The sequence below is a fragment of the Mizuhopecten yessoensis genome, unplaced genomic scaffold (genome assembly GCF_002113885.1).
Source record: "Mizuhopecten yessoensis strain PY_sf001 unplaced genomic scaffold, ASM211388v2 scaffold1851, whole genome shotgun sequence".
In the NCBI taxonomy this organism is placed as follows: Eukaryota; Metazoa; Mollusca; class Bivalvia; order Pectinida; family Pectinidae; genus Mizuhopecten; species Mizuhopecten yessoensis.
Genome location: NW_018404253.1, coordinates 85,417 through 106,104, shown reverse-complemented (window position 1 = coordinate 106,104; position 20,688 = coordinate 85,417). Strand labels below are relative to the sequence as shown.

The 20,688-nt window shown below is 33.2% G+C and overlaps 1 protein-coding gene across 1 annotated transcript; it reads right to left on the bottom strand.

The window, feature by feature from the left end:
• Positions 1–1,035: 1,035 nt before the first annotated feature.
• On the bottom strand, positions 1,036–8,848 carry LOC110441365. Its single transcript, XM_021484484.1, has 8 exons — positions 8,571–8,848; positions 8,291–8,314; positions 6,250–6,354; positions 5,769–5,869; positions 4,190–4,295; positions 3,693–3,866; positions 2,613–2,773; positions 1,036–1,374 (listed from the first exon to the last, which is right to left on the bottom strand). The coding sequence occupies exons 1-8, from the start codon at positions 8,644–8,646 to the stop codon at positions 1,276–1,278; spliced, it is 846 nt and encodes a 281-aa protein (XP_021340159.1). The 5' UTR covers positions 8,647–8,848; the 3' UTR covers positions 1,036–1,275.
• Between the last annotated feature and the right edge of the window lie 11,840 nt (positions 8,849–20,688).

Here is a 20,688-nt window from a genome sequence, read left to right as displayed (position 1 = left end):
TCGAAACAAGTTTAATATCGAATTTATACAAATATATCTGCTTTTTCATGATGGTGTGAATACGGTTGACGATGTAGTCAGTGCCAGCGGATATATATTTACAGTGACTTATCGTTATGAGTTTTACTTGTCTCTGGCAAGAATAACTAACTAACTAACTAACTAACTATATATATATCTATTTGAATATGTTAACTTTAATCGTTGTCAGGAAAGTGACCCACAATTTATACAAAATTGAGTTCCCTTGGCCCAAATATGCTCCAGACTAAATAAGGATAAATTCTCTTAATCCCTACGGTAGAAGAGGGATTTTAAAGGTTTTACCTCTATTTCCAATATTGGGACCTGCCCTTCTGCCCCAAGGGGGGCCACACCCACCATTTATACAAAATTGAGTCCCCTTGGCCCAAGGATGCTCCAGAATTAATTCATATAAAGTTAATCCCTATGGTAGAAGAAGGATTTTAAAAGATTTACCTCTATTTTCCTTTTTTGGCCACGCCCCTCTGCCTCCTGGAGGGCAACATCCACCATTTATACAAAATTGAGTCGCCTCGGCCCAAGGATGCTCCAGACTTTATTCATATAAAATCCCTTAATCCCTTTGGTAGAAGAATTTTAAAGGCTAACCTGTATTTCCCCTATTGGGTCCCGCCCCTTTGCCCCTAGAGTGGCCACACTCACGGTTTATACATAACTAAGTCCCCTTGGCCCAAGGATGCTCCATACTAAATAAGAATAAAATCCATTAATCCCTATGGTAGAAGAAGGATTTTAAAGGTTTTACCTCTATTTCCCCTATTGGGCCTCGCTTTTCTGCCTCCATGGGGGCCACACCCACGGATTATATAAAATTGAGTCCCATTGGCCTAAGGATGCTCCAGACCAAATTTAGTCAATATCTACTTAGCCGTTTAGGACTAGTAGCGTTTTAAAGGAAAAGTTGACGGACGGACGACGGACGCTGCGGTATAACATAAGCTCACCATGGTCAATCGGACCAGGTGAGTTAAAAAAATACTACAACGAAACCGCTATTTAATTACTTTAATACAGCATATATCTTCGTGGTACTATAACGCGTCGATGACAGTTGGCAAACTGATCTTCAGCATTACTATTGATATATATTTCAGATAAGTAAATGTACATATACTGATGTCTATACACGTATGTACTGTACTTGTGCGTACAAGGTTATTCAATATGTAGTTTAAACTATTTCATGAGATTGGTCTCTCTGGCCTGCATGCTATGCCTCCATGGTTTCAATCAACAGTAGTTTCGTAGCGGATTCGTCATGTAAATGTGCATGGTTGACAGTCGCCGCGTGGCGTCCATAAGACACTGGGGTACCGGGTTCATGAAGGTCTGAAAACGAACATCATTGGTTGATGTACATTCGTATCAAAGACTGGAGAAACATATAAGATAAAATGAACCGGGAATCTGTCATCACATTTATTAAAATCTCTTTATACGGACAGTTGGAAAGGAGAAACTTAATATTCCCAGAGGTTATCATGGAAATGTAGTTATTATTCTATCAGTTCTAACATTTTATTAATCCATATTAAGTGATTTGAACCAATATCCCGAATGACGAAATTTGTGTATATTCTGTAACTGGGGGATGTTCCAGATAGAGTTTACTCAGCATGTTTCGTATATAAAAGTAATACCATTGTGCTCCTTTACAGGTTTTGTCGGTTGTCTACCTATAGTTAATATGCGTCTGCTATTTCACGTCTTTGCACTAGGACATATAAAAAATTGTATACTGATGACGAGGCCATTCAAAAACCAAGGTCATAGAACTTTCTCAGTTATTTGGTATATTTTATTTGAATTTGATATGTCCTGTAAGGCTTTGTGTCAACAATGAGTCAACTGTCTTCCAAATTTCTGTTATTTTATTGCATCTGAAGAATAAATGAATTTGATTTTCCTGAACTATGTGACAAAGTGTACATAAACCGTTTGACAGTCTCATTTTAAATAATTTTGCCTCCGTAGAAATAATATTATGTAAGCATTTCCATTGGAAGTTGTTACATTTCCTGTTTGCTATAGATGATTTTAAAGAAGTCCAAATTTTAACCCAATCTATGTCATCATTTTGATAAACAGCATCCCAGCTATTTTGTGATTTGGGATAGTATTTCTTATTCAAAATTAGTTCTTTCAATATTTTATTCTTTAACCTTTTCGGATCTATTACTTCATCGATATTATTTATTTTTATGTGTAGTTCATCAGTTATAACTATGGGTTCAATTTCTGGAGTCTCATGGTTAGTTGATTTTATTTCTTGTAACCAATTGTTACATGAAGAAATTGCCTTCTGGACTATGGAGAATTCTGATATCCAGTTATCTTTGAATCGTAACTTCTCCAATAATTCTTGAGAATTATAAAATTATTTCTTTCTTCACTCCATATGTCTTTTATTTTCATTATGTTTGATTTTGCCCAGTTTTTTAGGAAGATCGGATTTTTTTGGAATGTGATATTTGTGTTTCCAAATATCCTTTGATTAAGTATTTCATTTTTTGTTTTGACTAAAAATAATGACCGTTGCCATTTTATATGAACGACGTCTGAGTTACCTGGATTAAATTTTTTGGAGGATGTTCCATCCTTGGTGATGCCATGTCCGTACCGAGAGCCCAACCAAAAGCGTTCAGTTTTCCACCATTGTACAGCAGGAAGACGGGGAAGAAATCGTCACATGACATGTCCACTTTGACGTTATACCAGTAATGTACACCTACAAAAGGCGAGGAAACGGATTATTGATGTGCGTAACTGGACAGAAAAGTTCCTTCACTGATTTTATCTAGGTATTTTTACAGGTGGGTTGTAATCTGTCCCAAATGCTTAATTTCATAGCTTCGGAAATTAAGTACCTATCTGCCAAGACGTATCTCCTACAGTCCTGTATCTGAGCTTGTCAGGTTAAATAAGGTCAAATCGAAGCAATGTCACGTCTTCAAAATGAGAACCAGTGTAGTGACAACAAAACAGCAAGGCACAGAAGGAGAAAAAAGGAATTTTCCATACGAGACCACGATAGCGACCGTAAAACCTGCTTATTATCTTCAGTAACTTCTTCACAAACATGCATTTTCTTAAATCCTGAACCGTAAGTTTGTCTGTCAGCATACTTTATCTTTTACAGAAATCGTGATATTTCGAGTGTGTAGGTAAATCTCGAATCAAACGCAACATGAATACACCGCAGGTGGTAGAAGCAGGGATATTACTATCAATAAAGGCAAAATGAATGATCGGGAAATCAATATCGTCACTCTTATCATTCAAAACATCTTAGTTGTAAAAAGATCAAGGTAAGCGGCCCTTGAAGAAGACATTTTATTTTCTTGTCTTACAGTTAATGAAGGTAAATACAAACGACGTAGACAATACAATGTATTGTTTAAAGACGACACATCATATCTGAAAGTGAAATTGTTAAAGCTAGCAAAGTCTTTCTTACCTAAATAAAAATACAAATAAACTTTTTCAAATAAAACCAAAAACGTTAGCCATGAGAAGCGCTTTGTTGGTTCCTATGGCTTTGCCAACATTTTGCTGGGAATCTTTTGCTAAATTGTAATATAAGATTAGTAGCTGACTTCATTTAACTTAAGAGATATTCATGGCATCCGATACCCGATACAACATACCCATAGTATAGAAGCAATGACCTCGAGTCCACTTTGTTGAAGTCAGTACCGTCTCAATCTTTGGGATTACCAGGTAGTCGGCTACAGGATCAGTACCGTTCTGGATATAGAGAGAGTCACCAGTACCGTTAGCGGCGTACTGGGCCGACGTCCTTCCACTGCTGCAGATGGTGGCTATGAAATTATTGCTTCATAATTTGACTATGAATTAGAATATGACATCACTTCTGTACGCGATGTTGTGCTCTGAATGTCTAACTCTTTCCCTTTTCTTCAGAGTTATCGACATAATGTTGATAATAAAAACAGCAAATTTAAACAAAAAGGGTCAACACGGATTGCGTTTGTTTGAGTTGCTTGGTATTGTGAATTAACTTATTTGGTTTATTTTCTGTATGTTTCGTAAGTGAAAGCATCGCTATAAATACATTGTGACAGCTGTGCCATTCACTGTGATCAATGTCAAAATCAATGTTTCAGCTGATTTTTATGTTTACCTGGGTTAGTGAAGTAGGCAGTCAGGAAATGCCTGTTGTACACACGCACAAATGGGTGATTTATCTGGTTGACAGGAGGAAATATAACGCCGCTGTTATGAGGCACCTGTCATCAAAAGGAATTTGATGAATTTATAAGAAGAGAAAAAAATGATCCTAACTTAACACAATTACACAAAGGAGAAAATTGAACATAAAATCGATACAAAACCAAATATGAATTGTTACGTTCTTCTACTTTGTCTGCGTGCATTTCTTACAAAATAATACATGTGCAATGCTTTTCCAATTTCTTCTATGCATTGAAAATATATACACGTGAACCGTCTATTATAGGTCTTGGACGAAAACCTTTGTCAAATGAGAATATACGTGTGCATGGATATATCTCAACTTTTCCAAATATATCCATGTTAAATTGAACACGAACACTTGTCACAGTACCCAGAAATACAACACCAGCTGTGACATCATCAAACTGGTTAAAAAAATCAAGATAGTACGTGACAACTGTTTACACGCGCAAAAACAGTCTAATTCAAATAACTCGATGATCGAGGTCACGTTGTCATCAGGCCAATGAAGTAAAAAACAAAAATACAAATATACATTCAATTACATTTTCACGGGGTAGAACAGATATACTGCATACCGGGAAATACTTTTCGCCCTTTACTGAAAAAATCCACATTCGCCCAGTGTTAAATTCGCCCTTCTAAGACCCTTCTAAGACTAAGAAATGGTAAATGGTGTAGTATGCTAACATTCGCTGTAATGATTAAGTTCTCTCATTACTTAGGGCGAAAAGGCAAAAAGTTAAGCTGAAACAAAATTTCCCATTATATGGTTGACATCAGCATGTATGGAATTCGAAAAACAATGGTTTTATAAATGAAATCAGACTGAACCTTTTTTTCACATGTTCCATCATAATCATTTTTCTTAAATAACAAACACAAATGCAGGAGAAGTTTCACTAAAAACATAATCCTAGCTATCACCATTATAACTAGTGTATACAATAACAGATACTCCATAGGAACTTGTGTTGCCTACACAACGTATGTTAGCCAGCATGTCGGCTGTCAACACAGTACAGAAAACACAGTGTATATAATCAGTACAAAATGAATCATAGGACAATTTATTGAAAACGATCAAAACTTTTAATATGCGCCTCTCTCTGAAAAAACCCCATAAAAACTTTGTCTTAATAGGTTATCATCAAAACCATGAACCATATACGTGTATGTGTAAATGTTGTATGGAATGTCCAACAAAACTGATAATCTAAAATAATGACGCAAACAATGGCCTTGTAAACGTTGAAATGCAACAATATAAAGGAGGATACTTATGATGATCATCATTGTCTATTGTGATAATAGATAATTATGATGATTATCATTGTCTATTGTGATAATATCAAAAACGTGCTCTTTTATATATCATCTATTACATCATTTACTGCTTTTATTTATTACTTAATGAAATAAACTATATTCTGCTATTTTTGAATTTTCCCATACGAAATCGGCACGATATTCTGAGACAAATGTTATATTGCATGGATACTTACTCCTATCTGGATCCCAGCAATATATCCATTGACTCCGTACAAAAGCACTAGAGAATAATCTCCTCCCTTCACAAATCTCTTCCCGTTGATCTCGGGAATTTCTACAAGTTTAACGATTGTTAAGTTTTGGAGAGGCTTAAGTGTACTCTGAAAAGCTTGATTAAGGTCGCCATCATGTGTAGATTATCAAATATGAAAATCAGTGCCATTATGATCTGCGACATCGCGGAAGCCACCATTGTACTGAGATGCTTTTTCTGACTTGAATACTTGTGAAAACTTTAGGATCATTAACTGAACAATTGGACATGATTATAGCTTTATTGATGACTTAACCTACACAAGTTAAATGGCAATTATCTCTTAAATCTAACAATAAATAGTTTCTTACCTCCAGAATCTGACACGATTTTAATTTTATTTGTATTAATGTTATTGCCTCCAAACTTCAACACTAGTCTAGTTATGTTTGTATCCTTACCTCCACAATCCGACACCATGGTGAACTCCTGCTCAGCAGCTTCATCGACTGTTCTTGGCATTGCATCAAATGAATAGGAACCAAAAGGGTTAAGTGACCATGTCACTGTCAACGTTGAGAGAAAATGACAAATTATTAGAAAAAAACAATACGGTCAAATATGTGTTAAAAGACCACCGAGTGCAAATTTCAAAATGGTTTATTAACATTAATGATCTCTTTATACAGTATTAATAGTAAATTGCTTTGTAGAGTTGAGAAATGCCGGTTCCTAAGAAAAAGGATTGTTTCATAGGGGTGGTTTCTCCCCTTCGACTGTGTTATCAATTAACAGCTCATTATATTGATACCTGCATATGTTTAGCTGTATAATACTGAACTCTGTATCTTATTCACGCGGTATGGAAGGCTTACCACACATGTTCTTCGTTTGACTTCACACATGTTACAGACGGTACACATTCGTCCAATTATCCCATAAAGTTGTATTTGACGTCAAAATGAAAACGGATATAGGCTATGCTAAATCTAGCTTTGCAGAATGTACAAAACAATAATTACTAGTTAGTCTGTTGCTTTGTTTGATAACAAACAAATTATTGCTTATTCTTTTCATTTAATATGTTGCTGAACACGATGTATAGAAATTCTTGATTCGGTTTATGAAACAGATAATCCTTATTTAGTATTTTGTTCAGAAGGATATACAGATATACAAACAAGATAATTCTGTTGCATCTTAGGATTATCATGACCCACTTTTGTTTGCTCTATTTATTAAAGGGATATACAAAACAGAACATTCTTACAGAACAGAGCATGCTCCTTTAGCCTTTAAAAGATTCAGACCTTTGAACAAAGTAAATATTACTGAAAATGCTTACGTACACACGTACTTAAACAGATTGTGTTATTACCATGTAATCATGTCTATGACACACTTCCGTCCTCAAGGTGATCGTGTATTCTGAATAAACATTAAAGTTTAAACAAAAACATACGAAAAGCTTATATATTACTACTGACATATCGAATATCAATGTAAAGAACCGTTACCAACAGTAATAGCGTTGATATTTATTCTAATAAAAAAAGATATTATTTTTTTATTTAGATTCATGTACTTAGAGGAAATACTTGAAATATCCATGCAAGTAGCCTAAACTAACACTAATGACCTTTATTAGTTACAATGTTACTATATATGACCTGAGCAATATCGTATATACAAAATTACAAGATATTAGGATAACTTGAGAGAACAATTATCCAAGAGATCGCAATATACTCAGATCAGCCTACGTAAACATGGGCGTGTGCTTCAACACCACCTAGTTACCGCTTCAACACCAACTAGTTACCGCTTAAACACCACCTAGTTACCACCTAGTTACCGCTTCAACACCACCTAGTTACCGCTTAAACACCACCTAGTTACCGCTTAAACACCACCTAGTTACCGCTTAAACACCACCTAGTTACCGCTTAAACACCACCTAGTTACCGCTTAAACACCACCTAGTTACCGCTTAAACACCACCTAGTTACCGCTTAAACACCACCTAGTTACCGCTTAAACACCACCTAGTTACCGCTTAAACACCACCTAGTTACCGCTTAAACACCACCTAGTTACCGCTTAAACACCACCTAGTTACCGCTTAAACACCACCTAGTTACCGCTTAAACACCACCTAGTTACCGCTTAAACACCACCTAGTTACCGCTTAAACACCACCTAGTTACCGCTTAAACACCACCTAGTTACCGCTTAAACACCACCTAGTTACCGCTTCAACACCACCTAGTTACCGCTTCAACAACACTTAGTTACCGCACACATACCTGTTATTAGCAGCACTATAGTATTTAATACACTGTTATCAAATCTACACAACTATTGCATGTGTGATAGGAGGGTGAATATTGAACGAGTACGGTACAAATCAAGAGCATACTGTACGAATACATTGTAGAGATGGACAAAACATATATAAAACAATGTGAAATGACAGATAATAAGAAATATAAAAAATTTGACCTTTGAGACTGTTCCAGTCTGGACCTGAAAAATACATAATATATCAATGTACACGTATAGAAATATGCTATTATACCAATTAAACATATATCAATGATCAAATATACAAGTTAACCTTACATTGTTTACAGTTTGATGAATATACAAACATATAGATATACAATTATAAAAATATAATTTATCAGCAATAACAAAAACCAGTTTACTCAATATCAATATTCTGTAAAATAAGTGTAGAACAAATACAAACATCCTGCAACATTTGTAACGGTTTACTTACGTTGACGCCTTCCGAAGAACAATCCGTTGCTGATTGAGATTGCATAACTCAATGGTATCAAGAAGAGGACTTTCATCCTAACCAATCTCAAACTATCCCCTCCGAGTTAAACTGACTGATGACTAGTTGAATGCGCCCACACATAGTGTAAATACTCTGTTTTGGTTATTTCGGATGTGTACTACCGGTCTAATTTTGTGTGCTTCCTGTGAAATGTCAAAGTATTTAAAGTGGTACTTAGCTGTTAACCTAGAATCTGGTCGAGATGTGGTGCTCAGGTCATACACCGTACACACGGCATTCTCGCATTGGCATTTTATAACGCACAAACTTCATTTCAATTGAGACATTACAGCGTCATTACAGTTAGGTACTATTCGTTTTTAATGATGGTCATATGTATTTTATCATATCGCGACATATCAGCTTATTATCAAGTAAGAGCGGATTAAAAGAAAGATTTCAATAGCATTTTGTAGAATGACACTTTTCTGTTACACTTTTAGTTTTCGTTATATTTTGGGTTACTTTGCTCTGCAAAAATCACCGTATCTAAAACAATATTTTCATTATCAGCCATGTGATAAAAATGTCATTTCGATGTCTATGCTTAGTAATTAAAGAGTTTATCAATATTCTTTAAAACATATCTGGATACTTTAAGTATCATTATGTAGACCTTTTAACCGTTTAAAATTGATGTGGTGAGCCAACTTAATACATGCTCTTACAATAATTAGTTTCCTAACGTCAGATGAAACACATAGCAACCCCTTACTATGGATGATGAGATGGGGTATACTAATAAACAAAATCATTACAAAGGAAGCTAGAAGGTCATGTTATCATAGACCAAATATATTACTACGGAAGCGTTAAGGAGAAAAAAAATAGACAAAAATACATTATTATGGAAACTGTAAAGGGACATTACAATATATACATACATTATTATAGAATCTGTAAAGGGACATTACAATAGATACATAAATTATTATAAAATCTGTAAATGGACATTACAATAGATAAACACATTATTATGGAATCTGTAAAGGGACATTACAATAGATACATACATTATTATAGAATCCGTAAAGGGACATTACAATAAATAAACACATGTACATGGAATCTGTAAAGGGACATTACAATAGATACATACATTATTATGGAATCTGTAAAGGGACATTACAATAGATACATACATTATTATAGAATCCGTAAAGGGACATTACAATAAATAAACACATGTACATGGAATCTGTAAAGGGACATTACAATAGATACATAAATTATTATAGAATCTGTAAATGGACATTACAATAGATACATACATTATTATAGAATCTGTAAAGGGACATTACAATAAATAAACACATATACATGGAATCTGTAAAGGGACATTACAATAGATACATAAATTATTATGGAATCTGTAAAGGGACATTACAATAGATACATACATTATTATCGAATCTGTAAAGGGACATTACAATAAATAAACACATGTACATGGAATCTGTAAAGGGACATTACAATAGATACATAAATTATTATAGAATCTGTAAATGGACATTACAATAGATACATACATTATTATAGAATCTGTAAAGGGACATTACAATAGATATATACATTATTATGGAATCTGTAACGGGACATTACAATAGATATATACATTATTATGGAATCTGTAACGGGACATTACAACAGATAAAGACATTTACATGGAATATGTAAAGGGACATAACAATAGATACATACATTATTATAGAATCTGTAAAGGGACATTACAATAGATAAACACATTATTATGGAATCTGTAACGGGACATTACAACAGATAAAGACATTTACAAGGAATATGTAAAGGGACATTACAATAGATACATACATTATCATGGAATCTTTAAAGGGACATTACAATAGATACATAGATTATTACATTGTATATACATTATAATGGAATCTTTAAAGGGACATTACAATATATACATTGTATTTACATTTACATGAAATCTGTAAAGGGACATTACAATAGATAAACACATTTACATGGAAGCTGTAAAGGGACATTACAATAGATACATACATTATTATGGAATCTGTAAAGGAACATTACAACACATACATACATTATTATGGAATCTGTAAAGGGACATTACAATAAATAAACACATTTACATGGAATATGTAAAGGGACATTACAATAAATAAACACATTTACATGGCATCTGTAAAGGGATATTACAATAGATAAACACATTTACATGGAATCTGTAAAGGGACGTTACAATAGACAAATGCATCAATATGGAAGCTGTGATGGGATATACGCCTTGTTTAAATGAATTTGAACTGACATTAGCCACTAAAATTCCTACTATCTTTATAATAATTAATTAATCCTTACTCCTGATGAATCTTAACGGCATATTTCTTTTTCTGTTCAGTGAATAGAACTTTGCTGATCGCACCCTTGTATGTCTATCTCTGTAAGAGGCAATTATGATCTCAAGTCAATGCATTACTTATGTTTATTAATACAACCGCACGTCTAAGAATACTTAAACGTTAAACGGTGAAGTTTGAGTCTAAACTTATCACCGAAGGCTAATGTTTCCATTGTGTCTCAGAGGCATCATATATGATCAATCAATTGTTTTTTTGACATCCATGCAACTCTATCGTAATATATGGCATTATATTTGACCATTAGTAAGCACCTTAATTTGCTCTTCTGCAAAGTGTATTAACTGATTGTATAAACACGCAATGCAAAGCGCACTAGGGTGGCATATCTAGCTGGTATGAGTGTTATATCAAATAATGTAATAGTATGCAATAATGTGACGTTTCATCGCTGCATTAGTTATGTAATTGGTTGTTTTTTAAATTCAAAAGAGCCGGTGGTAAACACCAATAAGGGCATTAAATCTTTGTTATGAATAATTTCCGACTGCGTGATGTTACCCACGCCTCATATAAAGGATGATAATTATCATCAACTGAAAACAGTGAAACTAGTTTTATCAGCTTTATATTTATGTAACAATGAGGACAGTTAATCACACTCTACCCAACGTGTGCAGCATGCCATGATGTCTGTGTCAATCTAGGAAATATGTTGATTATCAATAGTCTTTAACCGTGTGAGATATAGTTGGAAATCGGTCCTTGACGACAGTACAGTCTGTTCATGGTCATCACATAGCCAGACAGGCTAAGGCATCATTAAATTTTGTATTACATTGTCTTTGTGAAACTTGAAAGATGTATATTCTGTTTGCGATATCTATTTTGTGCATAGATGTAACACTTTTATAGCATTTCGGAGAGTGTTTCCGTTACAGCAGTCTCTCAATCAGAAACAGAAAATAACGTTGAAGTGTTATTTTACTTTTAAATTTCAGTTCAGATCATTTTGCGTTTAGCTCCTGGATCTTTTTGTTCGTATTTCGATAGCTTTGCTTATTGTCAAACATATTCATTTTGATTATCAGTCTTATGTGCTTGGTTTTGCCAAGCGGATGTCTGAATTCATAAACATATTTTAATCAAATAAATCATCGGGACATAGATGTTGAATCACTGGCTTAATAGGGCGGGGTTTATCCAAGCTCTTACCGGAGAGGCTGAAACGAAAAGAAACCAGGGAGGTGAAAAAGTGATTATAGGGCCATTTACAAATGAACAAACAAATCTGACGATGCCAAGTCTTAAGATGAATTACAGGAACTGACCTTATAGTTGGAATAGGCCAAGAGGACAAGAGATAAACAAACTGTAAAGCCGTGCTCAGTTTGAATCCCGTGGGTTTCAGATGAAAATTAAATAGATAAATCGAAATTTAACTGGATCGGTGCTCTCACGATTCGTGATCTATAACACAAAAACCACAAAATAGTTGACTATGTATGGCGGGACCCCGTCTCACCATCCGAGACAAAATGACTATCTAGTAGGGGATTATACAAACATTAAAAAAACCCATTTAACATACTGTTGGTAAACGCAAACTTAACGGATTCTGCCCAATATTTAACTATTTAAATATGATATTTTGGCTAGCTTCTACTTTCGTTTGGCTTAGTGTATTGCTTTGAGAACTTATTGTTATGATTTCAAAGATTGAGAACTACGTTCAAAGTCACATTCCTGACAAATAAAGCAATCCAAATCCTACACATTTTCCTTAAGCACTATCGCCACTTATTAACAAATATTGCAGGACTTAAAGGCAGACTAAGGTTTGAAATGAACTGTAAAATGGCATAGTTTGTGTTTATGAACGACTACGTCCAATTCTAAGACTGAACAAAAATCGCCTACTGCCAAACTCGTTGGAGAATCTTTTACCTATGCATTGTCGGATTGCGCAGTGGATAACGCACTGGACTTTCACCAAGACGGCCGGGATTCGAACTCCTAATAAGACGTGAAAAATAACTGGGTCACCTGCAAGATCACCTGGGTTTCTGCGGGTATTCCGGTTTCCTCCCATATCAAGACCCTCTGCGCGCTTCTATCTGGGCTAACAAGAGTTGTAAATATAAGTTAGAAAGCTTCACTATTTTTGTGAAGTAAATATACACATTTCCCTGATAGGCAATGGACCCTAGTTAGAGTAAACCATGGCCTTTGTATCACCACTGTGTATAAGCCTTGACCATTTGAATATGTAATTTGAACTATTTGAACTATTTGTGCTCTGGTAGCTACCTAAAAAAAACAAGCTTATTCACGACGCATGCATGACATTTCAAATGTTAGACTCATACACATCTGACAAATGTTACTCCTATCTTGACCGTAAATCTAACTTGGCTAATGTGGATTTAAGGTGCGTTTACCGGTCCTTCAGTAGGGATAAAAACCAAACTATAGGTAAGAAAATAAGTTACACTTTGGCTATTCAAATACTTTTAAAGAATAATCCAAATGCGTCTGTGCAAAATTCAATGTGACCGCCATAAGTCATCTTTGATTTTTTCCGAATAATTGAAGATGACTTTGAAAACTGTAGCAGAGCGCTACGTCGCATCTTGAGGATCTTACGTCAGCTTGAAAACTTAAATACACGATTAGGGCCTATGGAAATCGAGATCATTAGGAGTGAGTTTTCTATGAATATGCCTAAAGTGATCAGAAGTGGGCGTACCTTCCTCCGACGTATATTGAGCAAATAACACATTTCTCTCTTCAGGATATTATGAAACCTGACATAATGGATAAAAAGTATGTCTTTTTTTAACTAGAAAGTGAATTTGATATAAGATATATCTTACCACAGTTTTACAAACTCATGCTTGTGACGATAGTAGGGCTTAATACTTCTCCTATGACCTCTTTTACATAAAGTGGCTGTTTGATCTCCCTCCGTTAATGAGTGGTATTATCGGCAGCTCGTAAGGATTACCTCTGTCTCGTGTAATCGTGTATACGTACAACTTTACTACATTCAAAATTAACCAGTACTTCTATAAATTTGAAATTCACAAATTCAGAGTTTGTATACCCTTCCTCTGTTCAACAGTAGTTACACTATTTTGGATTCCAAATTGTTTGGCCCCTAACATCACAATGAGTTCCAGAAGGACGAAACAACTGTATGATGTCGAGTAATTCATTTTGGCATACTGTATCTATAACCATACCGTATCTATAACCATACTGTATCTGTAACCATACTGTATCTATAACCATACTGTATCTAGTGCCAATTTTTTTAATGTTAATTTTGGAACACTGTATCTATTAGTGAATTTTAAAAGTACAATTAAGCTGTGTTTGTGTTATGTTCATCACACACACACTATCACTGTTTTGAACAGCATTAACAAGGTGTGAATAAACATAATAATGTCTTTGATAAGTATTCTGTTTTGGTTCTCAGCCTATTTGTTTTGACGTTTCCGCAAAACAAATTAAAAGATGACTGTCTCCGATTAAAAAATGAACAAGGTACAATTTCCTTATATCTAAAGCATTTGATGCTTTATAAAGTTAATGAGAAATGATCAACATACGTGCGTGTATTATATTATATATAACAAAAAAATCACATGCAACTGCAGGTCATGCATTGTTTGGTGTGACAATACTGACTCATTGTTTGTTTGTTGTAACATTATTGACTTCTATGATTGTTTATTTCCTGTGATACTGACATTCATTGATTGTTGTTGAAATACCGACTCATTCATTGATTGTTTGTTACAGTATCGACTAATTCATTGTTTGTTGCTGTAATACTGACTCATTCATTGTTTGTTGCTGTAATACTGACTCATTCATTGATTGTTGCTGTAATACTGACTCATTCATTGATTGTTTGTTACAGTACCAACTGATTCATTGTTTGTTGCTGTAATACTGACTTATTCGTTGATTGTTTGTTACAGTACCGACTCAATCATTGTTTGTTGCTGTAATACTGACTCATTCATTGATTGTTTGTTACAGTACCGACTGATTCATTGTTTGTTTTTTGTAATACTGACTCATTCATTGATCGTTTGTTACAGTACCGACTCAATCATTGTTTGTTGCTGTGATACTGACTCATTCATTGATCGTTTGTTACAGTACCGACTCATTCATTGTTTGTTTATGTACGGAATAATTCATTGTTTGTTTGTTTTAATACTGATACTTTCATTGTTTGTTGTTGATATATTGACTCATTCATTGTTTGTTGTTGTAATACTGACTCATTCATTGATTGTTTGTTACAGTACCGACTCATTCATTGTTTGTTTGTTACAGTACCGACTAATTCATTGTTTGTTTTTTTATAATACCGACTCATTCAATGTTTGTTTGTTACAGTACTGACTCATTCATTGTTGGTTAGTTACACTACTGAGTCATTTATTGTTTGTTGTTGTAATACTAGTACCGACTCATTCATTGTTTGTTTATGTACGGAATAATTCATTGTTTGTTTGTTTTAATACTGACACTTTCATTGTTTGTTGTTGATATGTTGATGCATTCATTGTTTGTTTTAATACTGACACTTTCATTGTTTGTTGTTGATATATTGACTCATTCATTGTTTGTTGTTGTAATACTGACTCATTCATATTTTTTTTGTCACAATACTGACTTTTTTTTATATTGTTGCTGTTATATCGATTCATTCATTGTGTATTTGTTGTAATCCTGACAGATTCATTGTTTGTTTGTTACAGTACCGACTCATTCATTGTTTGTTTGTTATTATACCGAATCATTTTTTTTTTTTTATTATTATTTTTTCATTTTTTACAAGACAAGACAAAACATATATGACATTGTTCCTAAGTACATGATTGTTCATACATATTAAACAAAGATCATCATCATCATCATCATTATCATCATATAAGATATTATTATTAACACATAAGCAGATATTAAGCAAAAAATTGGCAATGTCATGTACATACATAAAAACATACACTGAGACACTGATGCAAAAACAATATATATAAACCTATGACATCAAACACACAAGAGAAAAACCAAATAAACTGAAACAGAAAAAACAACAACACACAAAACATTACAGGGGATGGGGAGCACTCCTAGGTAATTATATTTTAACTTAAGCCTGGCGAATTAAAATGTATGAAATATTTGATGATTATTATTACAGTGAGGAGACGATAAAGTACAATAGATGTATATATGTATAGAACAAATATGTCATATATATATATATATATAGTCATATTATAATTGCATCCAGTTGTCTATTTGATGGTTTAACTCATCCTTATTTTTTAATTTATTCTGTTTATACACAAGGATCTTTTGTGCTTTTAATTCAAATTTTATATGGTTTTTGAGACTAGTCAGATTAAGGTCAATTTCTAGGCATTTAGTTTTATATATGTATTGTTTTATAAATAGTATTATGATGTTTTCTATATAAAACTTTGTATGGTTATATGTATGTTTACCAAAAAGGAATTCTTGTTTTTCAAATCTTAGTGTAAGGTTTTTAGTTATAATATTTGTTTTCAGCTCGTCAATTAGCCTATCAATTTTTTGGCAATCCCATAGCATATGAACTATTGTTTCAGGGTGAATTTTACGGAAAGTGCAAAGGTTATTGTGTGATTTGCCAATTTTGAATAAAAATGTGTTTGTAGTGAGAATTCTGTGGTTTATTCTGTACTGTAGCCACTGTAGTTTGGAGTTGGTGGTGGTTTTAAAAGGACATTCATATATTTTTTTCCATGTTTCATCATCTATATTTTCATTTAATATCCATTTTCTTTGAGCAGTAGGTTTAACATTATTTTTAATTAATATTAAATATATGTCTTGTGCTCCTTTACTATTTTTAAGTATTAACTTAAGATTGATAGGTATATTTGGAAAGATAACTGTTTTTTCTGAAGTAAAAATGTGATGATTTTTTCTTATAAAATGATGCACAGCATTCTTTAGGCCTTGGTATGTCAAAAAATTAGTATTTATGTTATATTTTTCTTGAAATTCTTCAAAGTGGTAGAGTGATCCATCCTGTTTAATAATGTTATATACAAATTGTACTCCCTTTTTAAACCATGAATTTTTGAATGTAAATTTTCTGTCAATTTTAATTTCACTATTGAACCACAGAGGGTTTTCACGTATATTTGTATTGTATATATTGCTAGAGATAATAGTATTGTACCATGCTTCTAAGACATCTTTCCAAAAGAGGTTACTACAACGTTTAGATTCTTCTTTCAATTTTTCAAGCCCACAGTTAGCTAATGTTTCTTTATCAAAATAAGTTTCTAAAATAAGAGCCCAATTTCCTTCTTCTTTATATACCCGTCTTATCCATGTTGCTTTAAGAGCTGTTATAAAAGATTTTAAATGTATCATTTTCAGACCACCTTCTTCATAACTTTTAATTATCACATCTCTCTTTATTTTATCTGGTTTACCATTCCACAAAAATTCATACAGTACACTATTAATTTTTCTTATATATGTTTCATCAGGATTTGGTAGTGCTATAAATAAATGGTTAAACTGTGATATAAGTAGTGTTTTAATAACTGATATTTTACCTATTGGTGTAAGTACTCGTCTATTCCATGATGATATAAGAGATTTTAGTTTTATAAGTTTTTTTTCAAAATTCAGTTTTGTAATTCTGTGCAAGTCTACATCATAGTCTATCCCTAGCAAATTGAAAGTTGTACTTCCCCATTGTAAATTGCAATCTGTTGTGTAAGTGTTTCCACTATATTTTTTGCTGCCAATCCAAACTACCTGGGTCTTGGAGAAATTCATTTTTAATCCTGATAATTTTGCATAATAAGAGAGATCTTTTAAAGTTTCATCCAGAGATCTTTTAGAGCCATCTAAAATAACAGATGTATCATCTGCAAATTGTGATAACAGAATTTCATTATCCCGTACAAATATCCCCTTAATGTTATTGTTATTTCTTAAAAGTATCGATAAAATTTCTGCACATAATATAAAAATATAAGAAGATACAGGATCTCCTTGGCGACAGCCACGTTCTATGCTGAAAAAATGTGATAAGTTTCCCCCTATGTTTACTGCTGAGTGAATTTTTTGTTGAAACAGTTTTATCCAGTTAATTATAGTTGGGCCAAATTTGAAATATTTTAGGGTTTTTGCTATAAAGTTCCAAGAAACAGAATCAAAGGCTTTTTCAAAATCAATTAGAAGTATAAGTCCAGGAATATCATAGTCTTCTGTATATTGCATAACATCATATATTAAACGAGTATTTTCCCCTATGTATCTACCAGGAATAAAGCCAGTTTGGTTATTACTTATCAATTTGGTTATTATTGTTTTTAATCGTTCAGCTATTGCACCAGATGCCATTTTATAAATATTATTTAGAAGGGTAATTGGTCTCCAGTTTTTTAATTTGTTACGAGGTTTATCTCCTTTTGGGATGCAAGTAATAATTCCTTGTTTCTGTGTTTCTGATAGTTCAGATATAGTATAACCATAATTTATTGATCTAAGAATAAAATGCCCTAACTGTTTCCAAAATATTTTAAAAAATTCAACAGTGAAACCATCTGAACCAGGACTTTTATTATTTTTCATTTTTTTAAGGGTTTTTGCTAATTCATTCATAGTAATTGGACCTTCTAAACTTACTGACTCAAGGGGGGATAACTTTGGCACAATATATGTTCTTAAAAGTTCATTGAGATCAACATCCTGAAGTAACTGATTTTTCTTATATAAGTTTTCATAGTAGTTTTTAGTTTCCTTTAAGATTTCTGTTTGATCTAAAATTACAGTCCCATCCTCCATAGTTATATTAGGAATTATCTTACTAGTAAAGTTACGTGATTCTAGCCCACAGAAGTATTTTGTTGGTTTTTCACCTTCACTTATCCACTTGGCCCTTGACCGTATCATATTACCTGCTATCTTATGTTTTCTAATTTCTTCTAATTCTTTTTTCTTTTCATCTATGTTATTTAAATCTGTATTATTAGGAACTGTTTCTAAGTTTTTAATTTGATTTATGAGATCCTTTTCTCTTTCATTAGATTTTTTTTTCACATAGCTAGAGTATGAAATGGTTTTACCCCTTATTTCCATCATGAGAGTTTCCAAGAATAATTGATCATTTACAGTAAAGGTTATTTCATTTAAAGGAATTGCATTTAAATTATTTATGTTGTATACTGGTAAAGAGTATTGTTGTTTTATAATGTCTATAGTAGATTTGATGAGAGTTACATATTCTAAATCAAACAATAAAGAGTTATTAAATTTCCATAATCCCCTACCTTTTTGAAAGTTGTGAAAAGCTAAGTGTATGACAGAAATAGAGTGATCAGATCGGTAACTTGGTTCAATTACAGAAGATGTTAGACTTGGTAGTAAACTGTCAGATATTAATATGTAGTCTAACCGTGCTTGTTTAAGAGGAGTTTTCTTACGCCATGTATATCTTTTAATATTGGGGTTAAGTTCTCTGAAAGTATCTATAATTCCAAACTCGTCTTTGAACTCTATAACTTTATTTCTTGCATTTGGATTATTTATACGTTTGTAATTATCACAATCTAATTTCGGATCCATAGTAATATTAAAAACTCCACATAATATATATTTATTATTACCCAATTCTTCTATAATATTCATTAACTCCTCGAAAAATGCTTGTTGGTCAGTGTTAGGTCCATATAGTGTTATCAAAGTAAGTTTCTCTCCCTGTATTTGAATATCAAGTGCTAGCATATTACCGTTAAAATCCTTTCTTACCTGTAAGACTTTATACTCGAAATTATTGTTAAAAAGTATTGCAGTTCCTCTAGAGTTAGAGTTAAAAGAGTTAAAAATACAGTCAAATCCCCAATTCGAACGAATAATTTTTTCCTTGTCGGCTGTAAAGTGAGTATCCTGTAGACAGTAAATATTGTACCTTTTCGCTTTTAAATAGGAAAACACATCTTTTTGTTTAACTAGATCCCCAAGACCCTGGCAGTTGGCAGATAGAATCGTTATGCTATCGACGACAGACGCAGCGCATGGTATAATAGTAATGACCTAGGCTTGCAGTACATATAAACACGAGGGGTAGTATACTCACACAAAACAAATATATACACAAAAGCGATAGTAGAGGTCCAAAAGTAGCAGGATGAAATCGAAACCCACCGTGTTTACACATGGCACACAACACTTTCCAGCTTCCTGTTAAGCGTCACAAAGATAAAGAATTTTGACGTGCGTTCGATACACATAACTGGAATATATTTAGAAATATAATACAAGTAACACATATTCAAAAGTAATAAGTTGATACCTTGACTTAAATCTAATAAATAGTTAATTGTGAACCATGTGTAAACACAATATCTACAAGTCATGAATATCATCACTCCGGTTCCCTCTTTCTTTAGCAGGAGCAGAGAAACAGGAAAGACAACTCAATCATGCTCACTACATAGAGTTGCCGTCCTTGCATCTGGTGGCTTATATTACCTTATCACGCAGGGACGGGAACCACGAGTATAGATTGTTATATTATATAGTGTAGCTTCAATTAATCAATATAAGGTTACAATTAATTAGTATTATACAGTACATGTCATACAGTTTCTAAAGCTTCGCAATGTACT